General features: G+C 39.4%; 1 protein-coding gene across 4 annotated transcripts in view; it reads left to right on the top strand.

Annotated features, from left to right (window-relative positions):
• Positions 1–20,634, top strand: part of ahctf1 (AT hook containing transcription factor 1) — a 101,694-nt gene that overhangs the window by 45,836 nt on the left and 35,224 nt on the right. For all 4 annotated transcript variants that reach the window (XM_052012157.1, XM_052012156.1, XM_052012159.1 and 1 more), the window contains 13 exons: positions 1,168–1,318; positions 2,316–2,448; positions 6,528–6,709; positions 7,846–7,907; positions 10,913–11,041; positions 13,717–13,807; positions 15,482–15,571; positions 17,837–17,977; positions 18,313–18,417; positions 18,535–18,634; positions 18,860–18,983; positions 19,069–19,125; positions 19,764–19,910. In XM_052012157.1, coding sequence (XP_051868117.1) covers positions 1,168–1,318; positions 2,316–2,448; positions 6,528–6,709; positions 7,846–7,907; positions 10,913–11,041; positions 13,717–13,807; positions 15,482–15,571; positions 17,837–17,977; positions 18,313–18,417; positions 18,535–18,634; positions 18,860–18,983; positions 19,069–19,125; positions 19,764–19,910 — 1,512 coding nt within the window. The remainder of the gene's footprint in view (positions 1–1,167; positions 1,319–2,315; positions 2,449–6,527; positions 6,710–7,845; positions 7,908–10,912; positions 11,042–13,716; positions 13,808–15,481; positions 15,572–17,836; positions 17,978–18,312; positions 18,418–18,534; positions 18,635–18,859; positions 18,984–19,068; positions 19,126–19,763; positions 19,911–20,634) is intronic.

Here is a 20,634-nt window from a genome sequence, read left to right on the forward strand (position 1 = left end):
GTGCTCTGTCCGTAACCACGATCTGCATCTCCCTGTTGCCAGTTGCTTCAACTCCTCCTCCCACACTATCACTGATATGTCAGTCCTCTGCCTCTTCCATTGCCAGGAGAATTCCAAGCGCAAACTGGAGGAACAGCACCTCATTTTCCGTCATGGGACCTGCCTAACGGCACGAACATTGAATTCTCCCACTTTAAGTAATCCCCCCCCCCCCCCTTCTCTTCCCTTTCCTAGCCTATCTTTTTTTCCCAGCCCTTTTTTTCCTTTCTTTCCTTAACTCTGACCCATCCCCCGGTGGATCTGCTCTCCCCTCCTCCCCCACACCTGCCTATCACTATCTCTCACCTGCATCTACCTATCGCCACCTTGTGCCACCCCGCCTCCCCTCTTTTGTCCACCTATCACTGTTCTATTTTTCCCTCCTATATATTGGGCTTCCCCTGTTCCTATTTCCGTGCTGAAGAAGGGTCCTGACCCAAAACGTTGACTGCCTGCTTTTCTCCACAGATGCTGCCTGGCCCGCTGAGTTTCTCCAGCATCATAGTATTTTTCATCTAGATTCCAGCATCTGCAGTCCTTTGTTTCTCTAATGTTTTGAAGTATATTTGCACTTCCAAGAGTATTATTTAGAAAAAACCAAAAGCCGTATCCAGCTAGTGATTGCAGTATTGACTTGTTAGTGAATGGATACTCTAATCAGTCTTGCACATCTGCCATTCCTCAGTGTTGCAATGCAGAGTATATTCACATTTGTACCTGATTAGTAGATATGACCTACATTTGCTCATTTAAAGGGAATGAGATGGAACCGTGTAGGACCTTATTTGTACTGTGAAATATTTGAAATGGTCACAGAGGCAGCAATCTTGCTGTTTGCAATACTGTACCTATTTCTAAATGCATGCTTGTAAAAAAAAAGGAGCAGCTGTAGACATGATTATTTGATGTATGAATAGTATAATATAAAACTAAAACAACTGGAAGATGTTGTATCTGAAAAGTCTGACCTTGGAGGTTTCATAGTTCTGTTGTCATGGTTTGATCATCTGTGCTCGAAGTAAAGCATGTGCCTTTAAGGTTAAGGGTGTATTTAAGGAGGCAGTGGAGGAAAAACTGGATTGCAATTTATACCCAGAGTTTCTAAATGGCCTTTCTGTTTCCTTGAAGGGCTTGGAATATTGTGAAGAGCGTTATACTCAAGATCTTACCTATGAAGTACTTTCTTCAAGAACACGGAATACTAATGCTCGGCTGCTGGGCTGCCAGACTATAGAGAAATTTCGGAATCATGCTGATAGAGAAGAAAGTATGACTGAGGGTGAGTTTAAAGTATTACTTGTACATGCATGTCAAATCAATCTTGGTTACTTATAGAGGCCAGAGAGGTGTTGTTGCTTTTCTCCAAAGCTGTTTATCACAGACTACCTTTGGGGAAGTATTAGGAACTTCAGGTGTTCAATGTTCACGATTGAAATTTTATGGAATTTTCTAATGTGGGTTAAATTATCTGTTCTCAATACACGTGAATTGTCACACAAAAAATTCATTCTACAAAATGATGCATTCTGATTTCAACTAGTACATTTAAGATAGAGGGTTGTGTTAGAAATTCATCCATTACTGCAGAAATTAGACCTTTTGTTATTAAAGTTTGTGCTTCATTAACAAAATGTCATTTGACTTTCCACACGTCAGAACTGGAAGATGCTAGCAGTTCGTTCTCCATTAGAACTTGAACAAAAGGGTTTTACAGGGATTTTGATGGGTGAAGCAGTCAGATGTTGGACCGGTGGAATACTGAGCCATAATCCTAATGAAATTACCTGTTCCGTCTTTTCATCTTCTCACACAGCCTCCTCTCCAGCCTGGCTTTAAAGCCATAGAGGCTTCTTCATGGAGGACTGAATTGCAGTTGCAACTTCAATGCTACCATTGGAGTTCAATGTATTTTTTTTTGTAAGACTTTGCAAGTCTGACTGGGTGACTTCGCCAGAGAACCTGGGCAGTGCCAGAGAATGTAGGTTTGATGTTTTATAACTGCCCTTCTGCACCCTTTTGTCTTGCTGGTCACTTGGGCTTTAAAAGTTTCCCCATAGTAAGTGCTGACATTCAGCTCCGATGAACAGAGAGAGACTCCTGTCCTTTGAGGTTGGACAAAATTCATCTGGGTGGGCCATTCAGTAGTTTCCACAATCAAATTGTATTCAAAGCTGTTTCACTGTATGAAAGGCTTAACAAACTGAATTAATTAATTTTAATGTGTGTTTTGTGCTGAACTCTTAGCAAAAAGCTTAATTTGACCATTTTGCTTACAGCCACCTCGCCAGACACCAGTGTGTCTGTTTTCAGTTGGCAGATGAATACGTATGGGCAGCGCAAGCCCTCTACTTATTTGGGCATTTTTGATATCAATCGTTGGTATCATGCACAGATGCCTGATTCATTAAGGTAAGAAATCTGTACTTTATTCTGTTCGCATGACTGTAAAGTGTAAGTGAATGTACTCACAGATGAAAGTACTCGCACAACTTGAATGCTCATAATTTATAGATTCGCCCTTGATAACAGAAAAGCAGGTTTGGAAGATTTATTTCGTGTTGTGGTTTTAATATTGAATTTTGAAAAGGTACCATTAGTTGGAAAGTTTTCAAAAGGTGCACAACAAGAGACATGGATAACTGCAGATACATTTAATTATTGGTTTAAAATAACACTTTCCAAGAGTAAGGAAAGGCTTTGTGTGAACAATTTTTTAAAGGTAACAATACCTTTATATAAAAAAAAAACTGGCTGGAAGTCTTGACAATACAGTGTATTTAAATTTCAGAACTTCTGCAAATCCACTTTAGGCTAACATTAAGTCCAGAGATTTGGTGTGATGATCAAGAAACTGGCTAAAGGGTAGAAAACAGCCATCCCCACTGATGCTGTCTGACCTGATCAGTGCTTCCAGCTCTGTACTGCATCACAATCCCTGGGTATATCCTGCCCCAACAACACAATGGATCAACCAGAGGGGACAGCACAGTGGCATAAAGGTGGAAAAGAGTAGCCCTTGGACTCATTAATATTAAATCCACAGATGAACCTCTTGGATTACCATCTACTGTCTTCCCTCTGCTGATGAATTGGTGCTGCTCTAGTTGAACAACAGTTGTGAGAAGCAGAACTGGTCACAGAATGTAATGAAAACAGAAGGTGCTGGAAACACTCAGTAGGTCGAGCAGCATTTGTGGAAGGAGAAACAGAATTAACACTTCAGGTCGTGGATCCGTCATCAGAAGTGCATGAGGGGCAAAAAAAAACAAGCACAGTTGTAGTGTATAGAAAGGGATGAATAGGATAAAGGAATTATGAGTTGCCATGGGAATAAGCTGTAAACGAGCACAGCCAGTTGATGTGTTTAATGAGGGCAGTTAGAAAGAGAATAAACGAACATAAATTATGAAATGAGGGCAGTTAGAGACTGAGAACACAACAAAGGAACATAAGTTGTAAAATGCAGAGCTGCAGGACGTGTCCAGCAGGTCGTGCTATGTGAATGGACTGAAGAAAAACTGATGGACTGGCCAGTACTGAAATAGATGGGCCTGAAATTGCAGTATTTAATATTAATTCTGAAAGATTCCAATGTGACCAGATAGAACATCAGGTTCTGTTCCTCACGCTTACACTGGGCCTTGTTAAAATGGTTCAGGAGGCCACAGAGTGGGACACGTATGTAAAATTAAGGTGGTTAGCAACGGGAGATCTGAGTCACCCCAGCACCGAATGCAGGTGCCCCGCAAAGCATTAATCTGCATTTGTTTTTTTCAGTATAGAAGAGACCACGTTGTGAACAGTGAATGCAGTATATGAGGTTGGAAGAAATGCAAGTGAATTGCTGCTTCACCTGGAAGGACTGTTTGGGTCCCTAGATGGCAAGAAGGGAAGAGGTGGGGGAAAATGCAGTAAGAATTGGAGTGGTTGATGAAGCAGACCAGAGAGTTGCAAAGAGGACAGTCCTTTTGAAATGCAGTCAGGCAGGGTAGGGGTAGGGGAAGGGGAAGGGGAAGATGTGTCCAGTGGTGGAATGTCATTAAAGGTGGCAGAAACTGCAAAGAATGATCCATTGAAAGTGAAGGCTGGTGGAGTGGAAGGTGAAGACCAGGGGAACTCCTATCATCGCTCTGTGCAAGAAAAGAGGGGTGAGAGCAGAGGCATAGGAAGTGGATGAGATGTGGTCAAGGATTCTGTCAACTGTGGTAGACAGGAAACCACAGTTTGGAAAGAAGGGTGATATCTTGGAAGTGCCTGTGTGGTCTCCTGTAAATATTGTCTGACTTGCTGAGTTCTTCCAACATTTCTTGTTTTTATTTCACATTTCCAGCATTTGTGGTTTTCTAATGTTTTGGGGCACATCGACCATCATTACTGACAGAGCTGGCTGAGTCCTAAAGGAGAAAGCTGCCAGACTCAACACAAAGAATAAACTTAGTTGACTTTGTCTTTGCCAATCTACTTGTGGCAGATACATATGTCCGTGACGGTTTTGGTAGAAGTAACCACTGCACAGTTCTTGCAGATCCAAAGTCCTGCCTTCACCCTGCATTGTGTTATGTATCACGAACCAGCAACAAAAGAACCACACTGAGCATGATTCAGTGTTAAAAACTATTTTATTAATCACTACTTATGATAATAATACGTAAAATAAAAGTAAAAATGTTAGTATGTTAGAATTCAAAAATGTTAAACCTTGAACGTTAACCCCAAAAACTAAACTCTTCGTGTGTGTGTGTGTGTGTGTGTGTGGCAAAGTCCAAAACTCCCAGTTCCGGAATGGTTCTTAAAGTTCAGTTCCGCAAGCCATAAGGTGAAACATGAGCAAGGGCTTCTTCAACAACCACCGTTGTCTGAAGATAAGACGTAGACGTAGAGAAACAGAGAGAGAGTACATATGAAATCCAAATGTTCCACGATGGAACCCAAACGACACTTCAGTGTTTACTCGGTAGTGACTGCCTCACCCCGAAAAGCATCTGAATCATGGTCGTCCACACACAAATACCTGTTTCCTTCTACAGGTCAACAACAAAGTGAACTCCACCGGATTACTTCCAACTTCCATACATGGATTTCAGTGGCAAACACAGTTATTGTTTCTCATCCATCGATAGAGAAAACAAGCAGGCTGGTGTCTCTCTCCCTTCTCTCTCTCTCTCTTTTCTTCTAACTTCTTCAACAATGTCATTACGTCCTTTATCTTCTATTGACGTAAGCACGCCCCACACACACATACACACACATTCTCTATCTTAAAGGGACTTCCACTAAGTCTGTAACATATGTGGCACCACAATGGTACCAAATTGGATAGACTCAGACCGGATCTGGCAGCCCAAAGCTGGTCACCTACGAGGTGCTGTGGTCCACTACCAGCAACAGCAGAAATGCACACCACTACAATCAGTAACTTCAAGGCATGGTACATATCTTGCTCTGACATTATTATAAACCAAAGGACCAGCAAGGGCAAGCCAGTAGCAGCACCAGGCCTCACCTGAAAATGAGGTGCCAGGCTTGTGAGCTGCAGCACAGGACTTGCTAAGCAGCATGGAAAAGACATCACAGACCAGATCAAAGCTCAGCAGTTCTCATTTTGAATGGTGGTGGACAATTAAACTACTGAAGGGAGGAGGCAACTCCAGGAATATTCCAATCCAGATTAGTTTATTCTCAGTCGACAGCAAAGGGATGGAAGTTGTTATTGACAGTGCTGTTAAATGGTACTTACTCACCAATGACCTTCTCATTGATCACGAGATTGGGTTTTGCCAGCCCTACTTGGTTCCAGATCTCACCACAGCCTTGGTTCATGCTGAATTCTAGAAGTGAAGTGAAAGTGACTGCCCTTGATGTGGAGGCAGAATTTGACTGAGATATGTCAAGACCTGCTAAAATTTAACTCAACAAGTATGTCTGTCAGAAAGAAAGTTTGTGATTGTTAGATGTCAATCATCCCAGTCACAGGAGATGCTCACGGCAGTGTCCTCTTCTACAAGTCATTGCTTCTGCAATTGTGACATCACGAAAGGACTGTGATGATGCAGTTTCAAGGTCCTCTTGGTCAGGTTGTGTGACTGGACCCTTGGGCAAGAACTCAAACTGGTTGATCTACGAAAGGTGAACAATTAAATTAAAATATCCCACACTGGGTTAGGACTTTAGGAATGTGGGAGTTTATTGCATCCAAGTATGTGATAAGGTGTTTTGGATTGCATTGTATGAAAGTTTTAATATCCTACATTAAATTCTATAATTGTTAGTGTAACTGTAATGATGCTATAAATGGAAATGAAATGTGCACTCTGACTGATCAAAAGTAGAAAATGTCAGGTTCTTTTGTAAAAGCCTTAATGGAACATTTGTAGCAATGGATTGTATCTTGCCTGTATATCTCTTCATGGAACCTAGGAAGGAATTTGCCAATTAAGTTTAAAATGAAGATCTCTGATTTCACTTTTGTGATTTTGTTTTATTTCTAGAGCGGGTGAGAAGCTTGGTAACTGCCCCTATTTTGCATTATGGTCCCTCGATGCTGTAGTGAACATGACCTTCCCGTATTATCTGCTAGATGTCTTAGTACATGAAAGAAGCCTTAGCCGTGGAGTTCCTCCTTCGTATCCTCCACCAGAGCAGTTTTTTAATCCTAGCACCTACAATTTTGGTAAGTGCACTTACAACAGCAGCTGATGTTAATGCCAAAACATTCTTGTGATAAAATGTGAGGTGAAATAAAAATTGATTAATCAGTGACACTGAATGCAGAAGTAACTATTTATTTTGGGACCTGAGATAAAATACAGCCCACTTACCAACAAGTGGACACTATACAGCCAAACCATAGAGATCAACTGAAAAATAAAAATCTGTAAATGCTAACAATTTGCAATATGGATAGAAAATGCATATTCATACTCAACAGGTCAGGCAGTAACTGCAGCTCAATGCTTGGTCAGTTTTGGTAGAATTATCTGACCTTGGCTGAGAAACAGTATGGATGATATTATTGTCCATTCACAATCAACCAACACATCAAAGTTTACTTACGAGGTTTGTGTTTGTGCAGTGGCTGAGTATACACGTTATTTCAGTGCCAATGGAATTACATGTTATTAATGTAAAAACATAATTATCTTTTGCAGTTTATTATTGAACCTCATTTATGATGTTCTTTTGTATCCTATTTGTATTACATTTCTTTTAACTGTTGGCAAGTATCCCTTTAGCTGCTTTAAGTCTTAAGCTCGAGGATTCCCCCCTCTTATCCTCTTTCCTGCTTTAAGCCATTCTTTAAAACCCATCACTTTGTTCAAGTATTTGGTCACCTTTCTAATATCTCCTTGTCTGGATCTGTTGGATTTACTCTGAAGTGTCTTGGGATGTTTTACTAAGTGTAACTTCACTCTTTGATTGTAACATAAAAATGTGAATGGCAGAGAGAAGGCAGCCAGGTGTTTTTGCATACTTTTGTGGGCTTTTTAGCACAGGAACATTTGAGGGGTTTTGATTTCTCTCCTGGAACTCTTCATTATTGTTCTTCATGTATTTCAGTCTATTCTGGTTTAGCTGATAATCTCTTATTGTAGGTTTACTTTCTCTGTTGAGTCTGTTGATGGCTAAAATGTGAATGGCACTAACTAAAATTATATGATGTGGGATTTTAATCCATGTAGTTTGGCTTAAATGGCAGAAAGTAAACTAGAATTAAACTTGGGTGAGCAAAATTATGTTCAAGATACTATTTTTTTAAAAAAAGTTAACTTTTCTATGGTGTTCTAAATGTTTTTTTTCTGTTTGTAGATGCAACTTGTTTGCTAAATACTGGACTTGTACATATAACAGGTTCTGGGTTTCAAAAAGAGGTGAGTTTTAGTGAAACTGTCAGAACAGTATTTAATGCAGCACTATTTCAATAGCGTTTACTTATTTGAGGTAGTGTGCGTGAAAAAATGACAGCCCTAATCATTTTAAAATTGGTTAAGTTCAGGTTAAACTGACCCATTGTTATTTAGATATTAAATTGATTGTAATTTGATCCTTTTATGCCTATTTTAAACATTTTTTTGATTTGTCTGTAGTTACTACTATTTAAGTTTCTGATGCTATATTTTCAATATTTGGGGTTTGTTTTGATTCATGCAGTAATGGCTGTGGCTTGGGTCTGATTGTAATTAATTTGATATTGCAGAATGGTTGCAGCATTGAAGGAGGCCATTTGGCCCATCAAATCCACACCAGTTCTCTGTAAGAACAGTCTAGCTAATCCCATTCTACGCCCTAAGGCCATAGGGCAACAAATTCCTTCCTTCCAGTTACTTATCCAGTTCCTCCAGCCTCCCAGAAAACCTCGACCCACTGCAATTTGCCTACTGTTGAAACAGGTCTACGGCAGATGCCACCTCCCTGGCCCTACGCTCATCTCTGGAGCATCTAGACAGTAAAGGCACCTATGTTAGACTATTGTTGAATGCGGAGCTGGAATCAATAAACGTTATAATTCCAAGCAAACTCATCACCAAACTCCAAGACCTGGGACTCAACACTTCCCTCTGCCACTGGGTCATTAACTTGCTGACCAACAGACTGCAATCAGTAAGGATAGGCAGCAACACCTCCGGCACAATTATTCTCAACACCGGTGCCCCACAAGGCTGCGTTCTCGGCCCCCTACTCTATTCCCTATGTACCCATGACTGCGTGGCCAGATTCTGCTCTAACTCCATCTACAAGTTTGCAGGTGATACCACCGTAGTGGCCCATACCTCGAATAATGATGAGTCGGAGTGCAGGAAGGAGATAGAGACCTTAGTGATATGGTGTCATGACAACAATCTTTCCCTCAATGTCAACAAAACAAAAGAGCTGGTCATTGACTTCAGGAAGGAGGGCGGTACACATGCACCCATCTACATCAACGGTGCCGAGGTCGAGAGGGTTGAGAGCTTCAAGTTCCTAGGAGTGAACATCACCAATAACCTGTCCTGGTCCAACCACATAAACGCCATGGCCCAGAAAGCTCACCAGCGCCTCTACTTTCTCAGGAGGCTAAAGAAATTTGGCATGTCCTCCTTGACACTCACCAACTTTTTATTGATGCACCATAGAAGGTGTCCTATCTGGATGCATCATGGTTTGGTATGGAACTGCTCTGCCCGGGACTGCAAGAAACTGCAGAGAGTTGTGGACATAGCTCAGCACATCATGGGAGTACAGGCTTCCCCTCCAAGGACTCTGTCTATATTTCTCGCTACCTTGGTAAAGCAACCAGCATGATCAAAGACCCCACCCACATTCTATCTTCTCCCCTCTCCCATCAGGCAGAAGATACAAAAGCCTGAAACCACGTGCCACCATGCTCGAGGACAGCTTCTATCCCACTGTTATAAGGCTATTGAATGATTCCCTAGTACAATAAAATGGACTCTTGACCTCAAAATCTACCTCGTTATGACCTTGCTCCTTATTGTCTACCTGCACTGCCACTTTCTCGGTAGCTGTTGCACTTTATTCTGCATTCTGTTACTGTTTTAACTTGTACCACCTCAATGCACTGTGTAGTGTATTGATCTGTATGAACAGTATGCAAGACAAGTGTTTCATTGTACCTTGGTACAAGTGACAATAATATTTCAATTCCACACTCCTTTTTGAAAGCTGCAGTTGAGCCTGCCTGCATCACAGCCCCTAATCACTTGCTGCATTCTAGACACTAGATGCACCATGTACAAGTTTTGTGTTGTCACTTGTTTAGTTTATTTACCCATTGCCATTCTGTCCCAAGTTCTTGACCACTTTATCAATCGGGACTCTACAGTATCAATGAACTTTCCTGTGACAACCCAGGTCCCATCTCTGAGACACATTCTATCCAGCCAATACATAAATGTCTTCCTCCAGAATTGGCTTAGGAGTCCAAGGAAGATAAAGACCTCTCTCCGGTACTCTCTCTAGCCCTGTTCTATGTATTATCCTCCTATTTCCATCGTGACTTGTGTAGTACAGGGAGTACTCTGGAGAGTGAGGTCCTGCTTAATCTCTTTCCTAACTCCTTAAATTCTGCCTGCAGGGTGTTATCATCATTGGTACCATTAAGGAGTTCCCCTTGGACCTTCCTCCTGCAGTTCCACAGACACTGAGTGATATCCTTAGTACCTTGACTAGGAAGCTCGATTGACTCTAATATATTAATTCTTATAATTCACTTAACTGGATCCTGGCTTTATTTCTTCTTCCACTTGCTCAAAGGCAGCAAATGGATACAATGGTGCAGCTAGTAGAGCCACTGCCTCATAGCACCAGTGACCTGGGTTCACTCTTGACTTCCAGTGCTGTCTCTATGGAGTTTGCATGTTCTCCCTGTGACCACGTGGGCTTCCCCCTGATGCTTCAGTGTTCTCCCACATCTTAACGATTAGGTTAATTGTCTGCTCTAAATTGTGTCTAGTATGTAGATTACTGGTAGAATATAAGGAGAATAGGTTACAGGGGAAAATTAGTGGGGGAAGGGGATTACTCTGTGGGCTGGCATAGACACAATGGCCTATGTTACAAGGAGATAGGAAATATGGTATCATTTGCTCAGGTTGCTCTTTGACATCTAGGGTTTTTTTTTAAATCCTGGAGACTTGCCAATGTAATTTGATGGTAGTAATTGCTTTCTTTAGTTAACTGCTACCAAACAGATTTTGAAATTTGTTCATAAGTTTGTCCTTATTTGCAATAGTCTGCACTTAGCTTCTATAGGAAATTGGAACTTCGAGCTCTCCCATTCTTTTAAGAAAATACTCTCTATTGGGCTAATGTTTATTTTGATAGGATTTTATTGAAAGACTGTCGGCCATTGAACTTTTGATAACGTGTTTTGTAGACATTGAATTATTTGAAGAAAGCTGGTCCTTTTCTTAGTGAAGCTATACCTGACGGTTATAGTCGTTGCCTGATGGCTGGGCTTTTGTCTCCAAGACTTGCAGATGTACAGCCTTCATGTCTGTCACAAGTAAGTAGAGTGAAAGTTATTAACATTTTTTTGTCTTGTGTAAATTAATAGCAAAGGAAAGGTAAACACTGTTTCCTGTACTTGAGCTTTTGTGGTCTCATTTTTAGTATGAAATAATATAGACTTCATTCTAATGAGTATTTTTCTTTCATTGATTTCTAAGATTAAGTATAATAAATCCTTGGAAGTTACAATAACTTTAAAAATGAATTATTGATCTGTACCTCTGCAACTTATTGTCAGGTTGGATTTCATTATTTTACTTAAGGCAGTGAAATGATTCATTAAATGTTTCCTACTTTTTTTTTGAAAAGGTCTTTCCTTGCTTTATTCTCTATGGAACAACAAACTTCCTTCAGATTGCATCTTCAATGTCATAAGATGCTTCAGGAGAGCTCTGAAACAAAATGGGAATATTAAGACAAATGAGAATAGGTTTTGAGCATCTTAAGCAGGGAAGAGGGATAAAGAAGTGGAGAATTTAAGGGCATCCTGTTAGTTGAGGCAAATTTAACACACTTGCAATAACTGAAATAATTTATTGTGTGATGTTTTTACCAAACAGCTTTGAACCTTACAAATGATTGTTACACTTCTGTTAATTTTTTAGTTACATTAATTCAGTATATATTCTTTGACTTATCTATCTCCTCATTTCTAGAGTCTCATCTGATGCCAATGATGTTTGCATCCTATGAATAAATAACCAAAGTTCTGTGTAATTTTTTTTATATAACCTAAGTTTTTCAGAACTAAATAGATAAACCTATTGAGCAGCAAGATTGTTGGATACATCATTTTTGACCTTTAATGATGAGAATGAATCTGTTATTTTAGTCATCTCTGTCAGATGACTTAAGCATGAACAATTAGTCAGCAATATGAGTAAGGCCCAGTTTGTTTTCCAACTAAATTTTTTTTTTGCAACCGTTTTGTAGCTTGATTGGAGAGGAGGTTTTCAATTTTTTCAATATAGTTTTAGAGAAATGAGGTAAAGAGAGGAAAATTGATATGGAACTTTCTCCTATTTAATCAAAGTTAGTTAATTTTCTGATTTGTCGCATGGTCTGTGACGTTTAAGTGTTGGGTAGGTTTCCTAAATGGGACAATAGACATTTAATGTTCAAATCACTGAAAATTCATTAATGCCTTTTAAAGAGAAGCTCTCTTGAACTCTGGCATTTTGGGAGTGGTACATTTGTATGACTGCTTCATCTCCGTTCCAGCTACGCAAGTTTGACCTTCTCCATTTGCTGTATATGTGGAGTTTGCATGTTTTCCCTGTACTATGTGGGCTTTTTCCTGAGTGCTGTGGTTCCCTCCCACATCCCAAAGACATGCAAGTTGATGTGTTAATTTATTGCTGTAAATTGCGCCCACTCTGTAAGCGAGTGGTGGAATTGGGGCAAGTTGATGGGATTGTGGGGGAAATAAAATGGGATTAGTGTAGAATCAGTGTAAATGGGTGCTTGACGGTTGGTGCAGACTTTGTGAGCCAAAGGACCTATTTTTATGCCAAATAACACAGGCTCTGTGGCTAAACCATGTAATTTTTCACTTTGAATTGAAGTTCACTGTCAACAACACCCAAAATGCTGGAGGATCTCAGCAGGACAGGCAGCATCTATGGAGGAAAATAAACAGTCTATGTTTTGGGTCAAGGCCTTTCAGGACTAGAGAGGAAGAGTGTAGAAACCAGAATAAAAATGTGGGGGGAGGGAGAGGAGCACAAGCTGGCTTGTGATACAGGAGTTGAGGTGTGAGGGGGAAGGTAGGTGGGTGAGGGGGAAGGTAGGTGAGTGGGGGAGGAGGGAATGAAAGGAATGATGTGAGAAGCTAGGAGGTGATAGGTGGAAGAGGCAAAGAGCTGAAGAAGGAGGAATACTGTAGGATAGGACAGTAGACCATGGAATAAAGGGAAAGAGATGGGGAACCAAAAGGAGGTAATGGGCAGGTGGGGGAGGGGAAAGAGAAGGGATGAGTGGGAAAACAAAGGGAGGGGGGAACGGGGAAAATGGGGGTGGTGGGGTTACTGGAAGTTGGAGAAATCGATGTTGATACCGTCAGGTTAGAGACTACCAAGACGGAATGTGAGGTGTTGCTCACCACCCTGCATCTGGCCTCAAGGTGGCAGCAGAGGAGGCTGTGGACAAGCATGTCAGTATGGGAATGGGAAGTGGAATTGAAGTGGCTGGCCACCGGGAGATCCTGGCTGTTGCAGTGGCTGGCGCCAAGATGTCCTGGCTGTTGCGGCTCCAGATTCCAGCATCTGCAGAATCTCTTGTGTTTCAAGTTCACTGTCAAGTTGCTTTTCATGTGAGGTGCTCAGAGAGAGAGATACAGCATGGAAACTTGTCCTTCAGCCCACTGAGTCCATGCCATCAAGCACCTATTTAGACCAAACCTACACTATTCCCACTTCTATTCTTCCCACATTCTCATCAACTCCACCCCCCCCCCCCCCCCCCCCCCACACACCGATTCTACCACTCACCTACACGGGCAATTTACAGTGGTCAATTAACCTAGCAACCTGCTTGTGTTTAAGGTGCAGATGAGGTACTGATTCACTTTACAGGGTCTTTTGATTATCCTGTAGAAGCAGGTGTTTTAAAATGGAATCAGAATGTCTGGATTGCAAATCCAATTGTAATGATTTTTTTTCTCTTTTTAAGGAGGAAAAGCTTGAAGCCATTTTGTCAGCAGCTGTGGAATCTAGTTCTTTGGGTTTAATAACTGGGTGCATCAAACAATGGACGACAGAAGGTAAGCCACCTGAAAGCATTTGAAACAAATGTTTAAGTATTGAATTTTCACTTTGATCTTGTAATCGAATATGACAATTATGGGTAAACTTAAGAAGTACAATTTGAAAATATTGCTTTTTCAGCTGCTGTTTCAATTTGCAGCATCTTATTCTGGCCACCTTAATAATCTGTTCAGGTGTGTTGGTTGAATCTTCCAATTGATAGAAAATTGAATGGGATTGATTGAGCTAAAGGGGCTGAATGGCCTGCTATTCCTGTAGCTTCTGAAGATGTTTTGGGATACTCAACTAGCTAAAGCTGTGCTGAAGTATGCAAGTGAGGAGGGGTGGGTGCAAACAATCTGCTTGAAGAACTCAGTGGGTCAAGCAGCATCTGTGGGAGGAAAGGAATTGTCGACATTTTGGGCCGAAACCCTGCAATGGGACTGAGAATGGAGAGGTGAGATGGCCAGTATAAAGAGGGGAAGGGGAGTGGTGAGACAGGAGTCTGAGGAGGGGTGTAAGGTGACAGCAGGTTGGGACAAACAATCTGCTGGAGGAACTCAGTGGGTCAAACAAGTGATCTGCTTAGGGGAGGTGGGAGAGTGTATTGTAAATATTAGGCCAACTGTTTTCAGTCTCATACTATATGCTTTACTGAAGGCTGTTTAAGTCCAGGCATGAGTCCAATAGTAAAGTGTTGTGGTATTAAGGTATATCCAGGTTTTCTTTTGTTTGTTGTAAGTTACTTTGTCTGGTTTAAATTTCCCATAGTCACCATTATTTCATTCGGGTATCAACATTTCATGTTGGCCATCTGAAGAAATTACATTGAGTAAGAATATATTTGTCAGTAAGAGTTAATAGACAGTTGTCTACCACCTTCACCTCTTTTGTTCTCCAAGTAATGGCCTGACCTAAAATAGTATTCAGCACTATATAATTTTGTAAATTGACAATAAAATAAAAGCTAAAGGGTGCAGCTCAGATTTGCCTATTGTTTGTCTATACTAAGAAATAAAGCTGCTTTTGCTACCTTTTGCATCCAATCTCTATACATTTCATTTAGCATCATTAATCTTTTCATACACTGCTGTTCAAAAGTCAAAGTGGAGTTTATTGTCATATGCACAAATACAAGTATGTACAAGTGCAAAGAAAAACTTACCTGCAGCAGCATCATGGGCACATACCATCATACAAGCAGGATTTGTCAGAAAAACATAAATATAAATTGTATATAAAGTTTACAAGAAAGGACACAATTAGAACAAAAAAAATACTATTTTAGTGCAAAGTGGTCATAGTGTTGCTACAAAATGATTTTTTTTAACTTGGTGAACAACCAAGACTCTATCGAGTTTGAAGGACATGTCATAAAATTAAATTCATCAAACTCACTCATCTGACCTTGGATTTAATTCATGAGGAATGAAAATACCAAAATAAATTGATCTTATTTTCATTCAATACTAATTCCTTCCCTATTACTTCAATAATTTGAGCAAAGAGTAGCTGAATTTTCTGGAATTGAAATCCAGTAGGATACAACTTGACATTTCAATTCAATGAATAGCAAAAAATGTAGTTTGAGGATACTGAAAAATCTTAAACTTATGTACAATGTTGTTTTTAGTTAAGTGTGTAATCTGTGATTCTGTTATGTCTTGTGACTTTTTAAAATTCTCTACAAGAACAACCCAGGTCATCTGCCAGTCTGCGTTTTGTGCTCGAGTGGACCTGGAAAAAAATAACTCGTACAAAAGAGGAACTGGACAACACTTGTAAGTACCCAGCTAGTGAATGTTATTTATTTCTGGGGTTTTCTTAGCCTTTCACATTTTAAACTAGTGTATTGGCTTCTGTGGTGCAAATTCAGTCATTCAAATTCTGTATTTCCAAGCTGTTTAGCTTTTCAAATGAAGACCTTTCACACCTATGAAGATATTTTCATGGCCTGGTGTTTTTTTTTGTGCTCCACTTTAATCTTCTATCCATCAATAGAAGAAAAGTATTGTATTTCTCAGCATATTAATCTATAACCAGTTAATCATCTAAATTAATACTGTGGGTTACCCCCCCCCCAACCAATTTTTATCACTTTTAGGATTAAAAAATAATTTACAGTAAGTAATAGCTCTGTCTGTGAAACATAAAGCACAAATTTGTGCTCGGAAGCTGAACGCAAAGAGACTCAGATATATACTGTCTCTACCTTTATAGGAGTTTCATTATTACTGGTTTTAATTTCTAGATATATGCATGTGCTCTTTGATTTGTGTGTATGTGTTGAGAAATAAGTTAATTTAAAAAGGTGACGTGGCAAGTTTTTGTATCTTTTATATCTTTAGAGTTTTCCAGTACTTTGGATTTAAACAATTTTTTATCCGTGAGGAATCTAGATTTGTATAATTTAAAAAAAATCTTAATGGACATATGTTATCACCATGTGCTCTCAGGACACAGCATATACGTGTGTGCTTTAATCACTTTTTGAGATTTTTGGCGAAATGAAGTATTATTCTCAAAACTCCTGAGCCATTCACTTGTACCTAAACATAAATTCCTTCGAAATCAAACTCTTGCTGCTGTAGCCAGTCTTGGTCTCTCATAGTGGGACTTTGTGTTGGTCTGTTTGTAGCCTTGATTCTGGATGGCTACCCCACCTCGCCATCTACTGCACTTTGCCAACATTCCCACATTTCACTGTTAATAAATGGGGTAGTACAGCCAAAGATTCTATCTGGAATTCATTTGCTTAACTTGTCAAGCTTGCCATTTCTCTCTGCTCTTTAAAAAACCTCCCAAAATCTTGTATTTCTGCCATCCAGTTTGGTCCTTTCTCAGTCTATCTCCCACTGTACCTGACTCCTTTTTGTACTTTTTTCCCCTTCCCCTACCCCTCCTCTCCCCACCCCCACGCCTCCCCCTCCACCCCTCCTCCTCCCAACAGCCCAGGGTTGAAGAAGCTACACAGCTAAAAGGAATTTACTGTTCTTCACTTTTTTACTGAATTTTCTGAATTCACTTTTTCTTCACTTGCTGTTCTCCACCATGTATGCTTTGTAGAAAGCCAAGCTGAGAATCCAGAATAAATTGAAAGTTTTCTTGTCTCCAAGCATTTGATTGGTTTTGTGGCAGTTACCAAGAACTGAGTTAGTAACTTTGAAAGACTTTGATCAATTGGTTTTGTGATGTTAGACTATTAATTAGTTGCCTTGCGTACGTATCTAATTAATGATATTAGTCTCTGTGTGTGGTTAACCATTAAAACGCCTCTGAGATTTTCTTGTCTGAGCCAAATGAACTGGTCAAAAAAGTGTGATTTTTTTTTAAATTGCCCCATACTATTAAAACTTGGCTCCAACAGTAGTCCTGCTACCATGCACTGTTAATGGATGAATTAAATGTTTGAAAAGTGCATTTTAACCCTTTCAGGAAGAAACAGGAGTCTTATTTATATAGTTTACTTGACTAACACCAAATTAAATTTAACATTTCACCAGTGGATCAAGCCATTTATATTTTGGGTACTTAACGTTCATGAAGATTTGTTATCTATAACTTTTGTTTAAAATAAGGGATTTGTATTTTACTTAACTCTATAACAAGCTGCTTAAAATCCCTTTTTTGCATGTTCTCAGGCATTTATTCTGGTGATCTACCTTCAGCTCTCTAAAGTGTGTATATCTAGTTCCTGAGAGGTGGGCAAATCAATCTTGAGCATATTTGTCTTGGAAAAAATTTAGTCATTTGCTCCTTGTCTGGAAGAAGCAAGTGTTTACTCAGAAACTCCCTTCTATAATGTGGCTGGCATCATTAACTTGTATATATGTTTCTGTTGGTGTGAGCCAAGTGGGGCATCCCAAATTAATTAGTGAAAATGAAATTAAATTGTAATTTGGTTATCTTTATTAGGATGCTGATTAATGCGAGTACTATAAGTCTGCCATTGAGATTTAACAGTTCTGAAAGATATTCAAGGTTGTTTTGAAAATGTTGCTGTATTCATAACTCTAGATTGTCTCACTTTGTTCTTTAACTACTAGGTATCCCACTTTTTGATGGATCGTGCCACTTCATTGACCCACACACACTCCAGTCTCTACAGCACTGCCAGATGTTACTTAGCAACCTCACCACCATTGTTAGCTGTTTCCTTACAGAGGCCCAGGAGTTGACTGAGCGAGGTGTGTGTTTAACTGTTACAGCTGTCGTTCCTTTGTATTGTGCTCAGTAATATTTTAAACCCTGTGTTAATTAAGTTTCCTTAATCACACTAACAATTAAATACCAAATACTTCCCATCTTTTTAAGTGGCAGTAACCCACAAATGAACATTTTGGGGCAACTTTTCCAGTGATTTTTAACTAGTTTGTTCATACTTGGCAATGAAAAGGATGGATGCTAGGGATGCTAGCTGAATGTTTAGCTTTGGAGCTTTTTTTATATATTAATGACAAATGATATTCAAGATGTATATCTTTTTGTTAAGCTTGCTAATAATGAAGCATTCTTCAAACAGGACTGGTTGACTTAATGAACAAGCGTATCGTAGGCACTCTGCTTTCGCAATATGCGCAAGTTGTTTTATGGTTCTGTCGAGCAGGATTACTTCCAGAGGGTTCAGGTAAGCTCGGGATATTTTATAAAAATTCTTACCAGTTAAATCAAAATAACCGTATTTTAACCGCTGTGCTTGGTAAGCCTATGCAGTTCATGAACATGCCATTTGCTTTTCTCTTAGATGATGCTGATCTATTACAATTATCCAGGCCCCTCTACAACTATCCAGTAATACAAAACTATTATACCAACAGACGACACAAGTTGGAGCGTTTGTCAAAGTATGTTTCTAATTAACTTTTTTGGAAATTAAATGTGAAATACTATGATCATTAGAACTGATAAATAAGTACACTCAAACTCCATCTTGGATTTTATTTGCTCCTAGATCATAGTTTCTTGGTTTTCTCTGAAAATTTATATTTTGAGGAAACATATTTAGAAAAAATATTGGCTAAGATAATTTAGAGTGGTTGACATTCCTATTGTAACTTTGCTTTATCCAGAGGCAAATGGTGTTCAGACTGCCTGTTAATTGATGGGATGGTATCAGAGACTGGGGATCACATAGAACAATTGTGGAAGAAGGATGAAGGAGGAACAGGAAAATACCCACCATCAACGCTTCATGTAAAGTTAAATTCATGAATCACAATCCTATACGAATCATTAGAAATGTTGCAAATGTTAAACTGATCTTTGTTTTTAATAATAGGCACTTCTTGATGTATATTTACTGGAGAATGTAGATGAGACGACAAAGCATGCCATTGTATCCTTCAAGTTTAATCTTTCTTGTGTAGTTATGTGATGCCTTTCTGCTCCAGTGATTCTGCAAACAATTTCTGCATCGTGAGATTATGCTCAGTTTACGCAATGCTTCCTGAGTAGCCAAGTAGTACAGCGTTTACCTGAAAATACTGAAGATGTACAAACTGTTTTGACGTGGTATGATATCAAATTTGTCCCCAATAAGGGCCAGGGAATCTGTTGATAATCAAGGTTCTGGTAATCTATATCCATTCTAGTGAGAAAAATGTAAATGGAAGTCCTTGTTTGGAAGATAATTTGCCAAACTCAGGTTACTTGATAGTGAGGAGGGAATTTTGTGTGAAGTCTTTCTAGCAGCTTCAAGTAAGTGATGGTGTCTTTGGCACATGTATTGCTGGCTGATGCATACTGTATATCTTAACTTGTGAAGCTGGAGTTATGTTCTGCCAGCTGCATGACTTTGAAGAAAATGTTAAGAGGCTAATATAAGTACACCATATTCTTTCTGGAGAAACCTATTGAATTTTGGCCATCAGCTGATTGATGAATATCTGGCCATCTGTTGTGATCTTAATTGTCTGAGTAATTGGTTATGGGTCATTGTGTAGTGTTTTGGAACCTTGACCTCCTAATTTTAAGGCTATTTATCTTCTGTTGGATATTCTCTCATCTGTTCCTAACAAGAACGAGTCTTCCATTGAATCCTTCCCACCTGCTTTTGCCATACCTGTGGGTCTGGTGAACCTCATCCAAGGATTTTGGCTTTTGGATCACAATGATCATGAGGTAAGTGACACCAGGAATAAATTCCATCTTTTTAATTTATTTTCCTCGTGAAGTTATAAGGGGGCTAGGTAAAATTATTTATTTTAAAATTGTATAAGGTAATTTACAGGCTTTTATGAGCCCATCTATACTAACCATTGTAGTACATCTGGTGATGGGTATAGGATGACACAATCTGAGCAGTGTAGGAACTTTTTATTTATTCTTTAATTTGAACTTTGTTTAGCAATTCAATTGCTTGGACCCATTCTTCACAAATGAAGACAATGTGATAGGAGAACAAACCCTTTTGTTAAGATTCAAACACGTGTAGATAACAGTGAAAAATATATGAAGATGCTTTTTTAAAAAAAACTATATCTTTTATGTATCCAGACTAGAAGCTGTCTGCATTTATACTAAGTTAGGGATTGATTGTGCAAAATAGCATTGACTATTTTAGGCGCGCCTGTAGATAAGGACATCATAAGGTAGATTCAGATGGAGGAGGATATTTGGTCTATCTAAGAGTTTTTTTTCCATAGTATCTTTATTCCATATACTAATTTCTCAAAAGGCAATGAAAGTAGGAATTTTGAAATAATATGATTCTTGAAAGTTTTATAAGAATTTGGAGTTGTTGCCAGCCAAAGCTGGAGGTGCTGACCAAAAGTCAAACTGCACTATTCAAAGCTTGTGATTGTAGCCACTGTTTTCAGAATGTTTTGTGCAGTTTTGGATGAAA

This window comes from Pristis pectinata, chromosome 3 (genome assembly GCF_009764475.1).
Source record: "Pristis pectinata isolate sPriPec2 chromosome 3, sPriPec2.1.pri, whole genome shotgun sequence".
NCBI lineage: Eukaryota > Metazoa > Chordata > Chondrichthyes > Rhinopristiformes > Pristidae > Pristis > Pristis pectinata.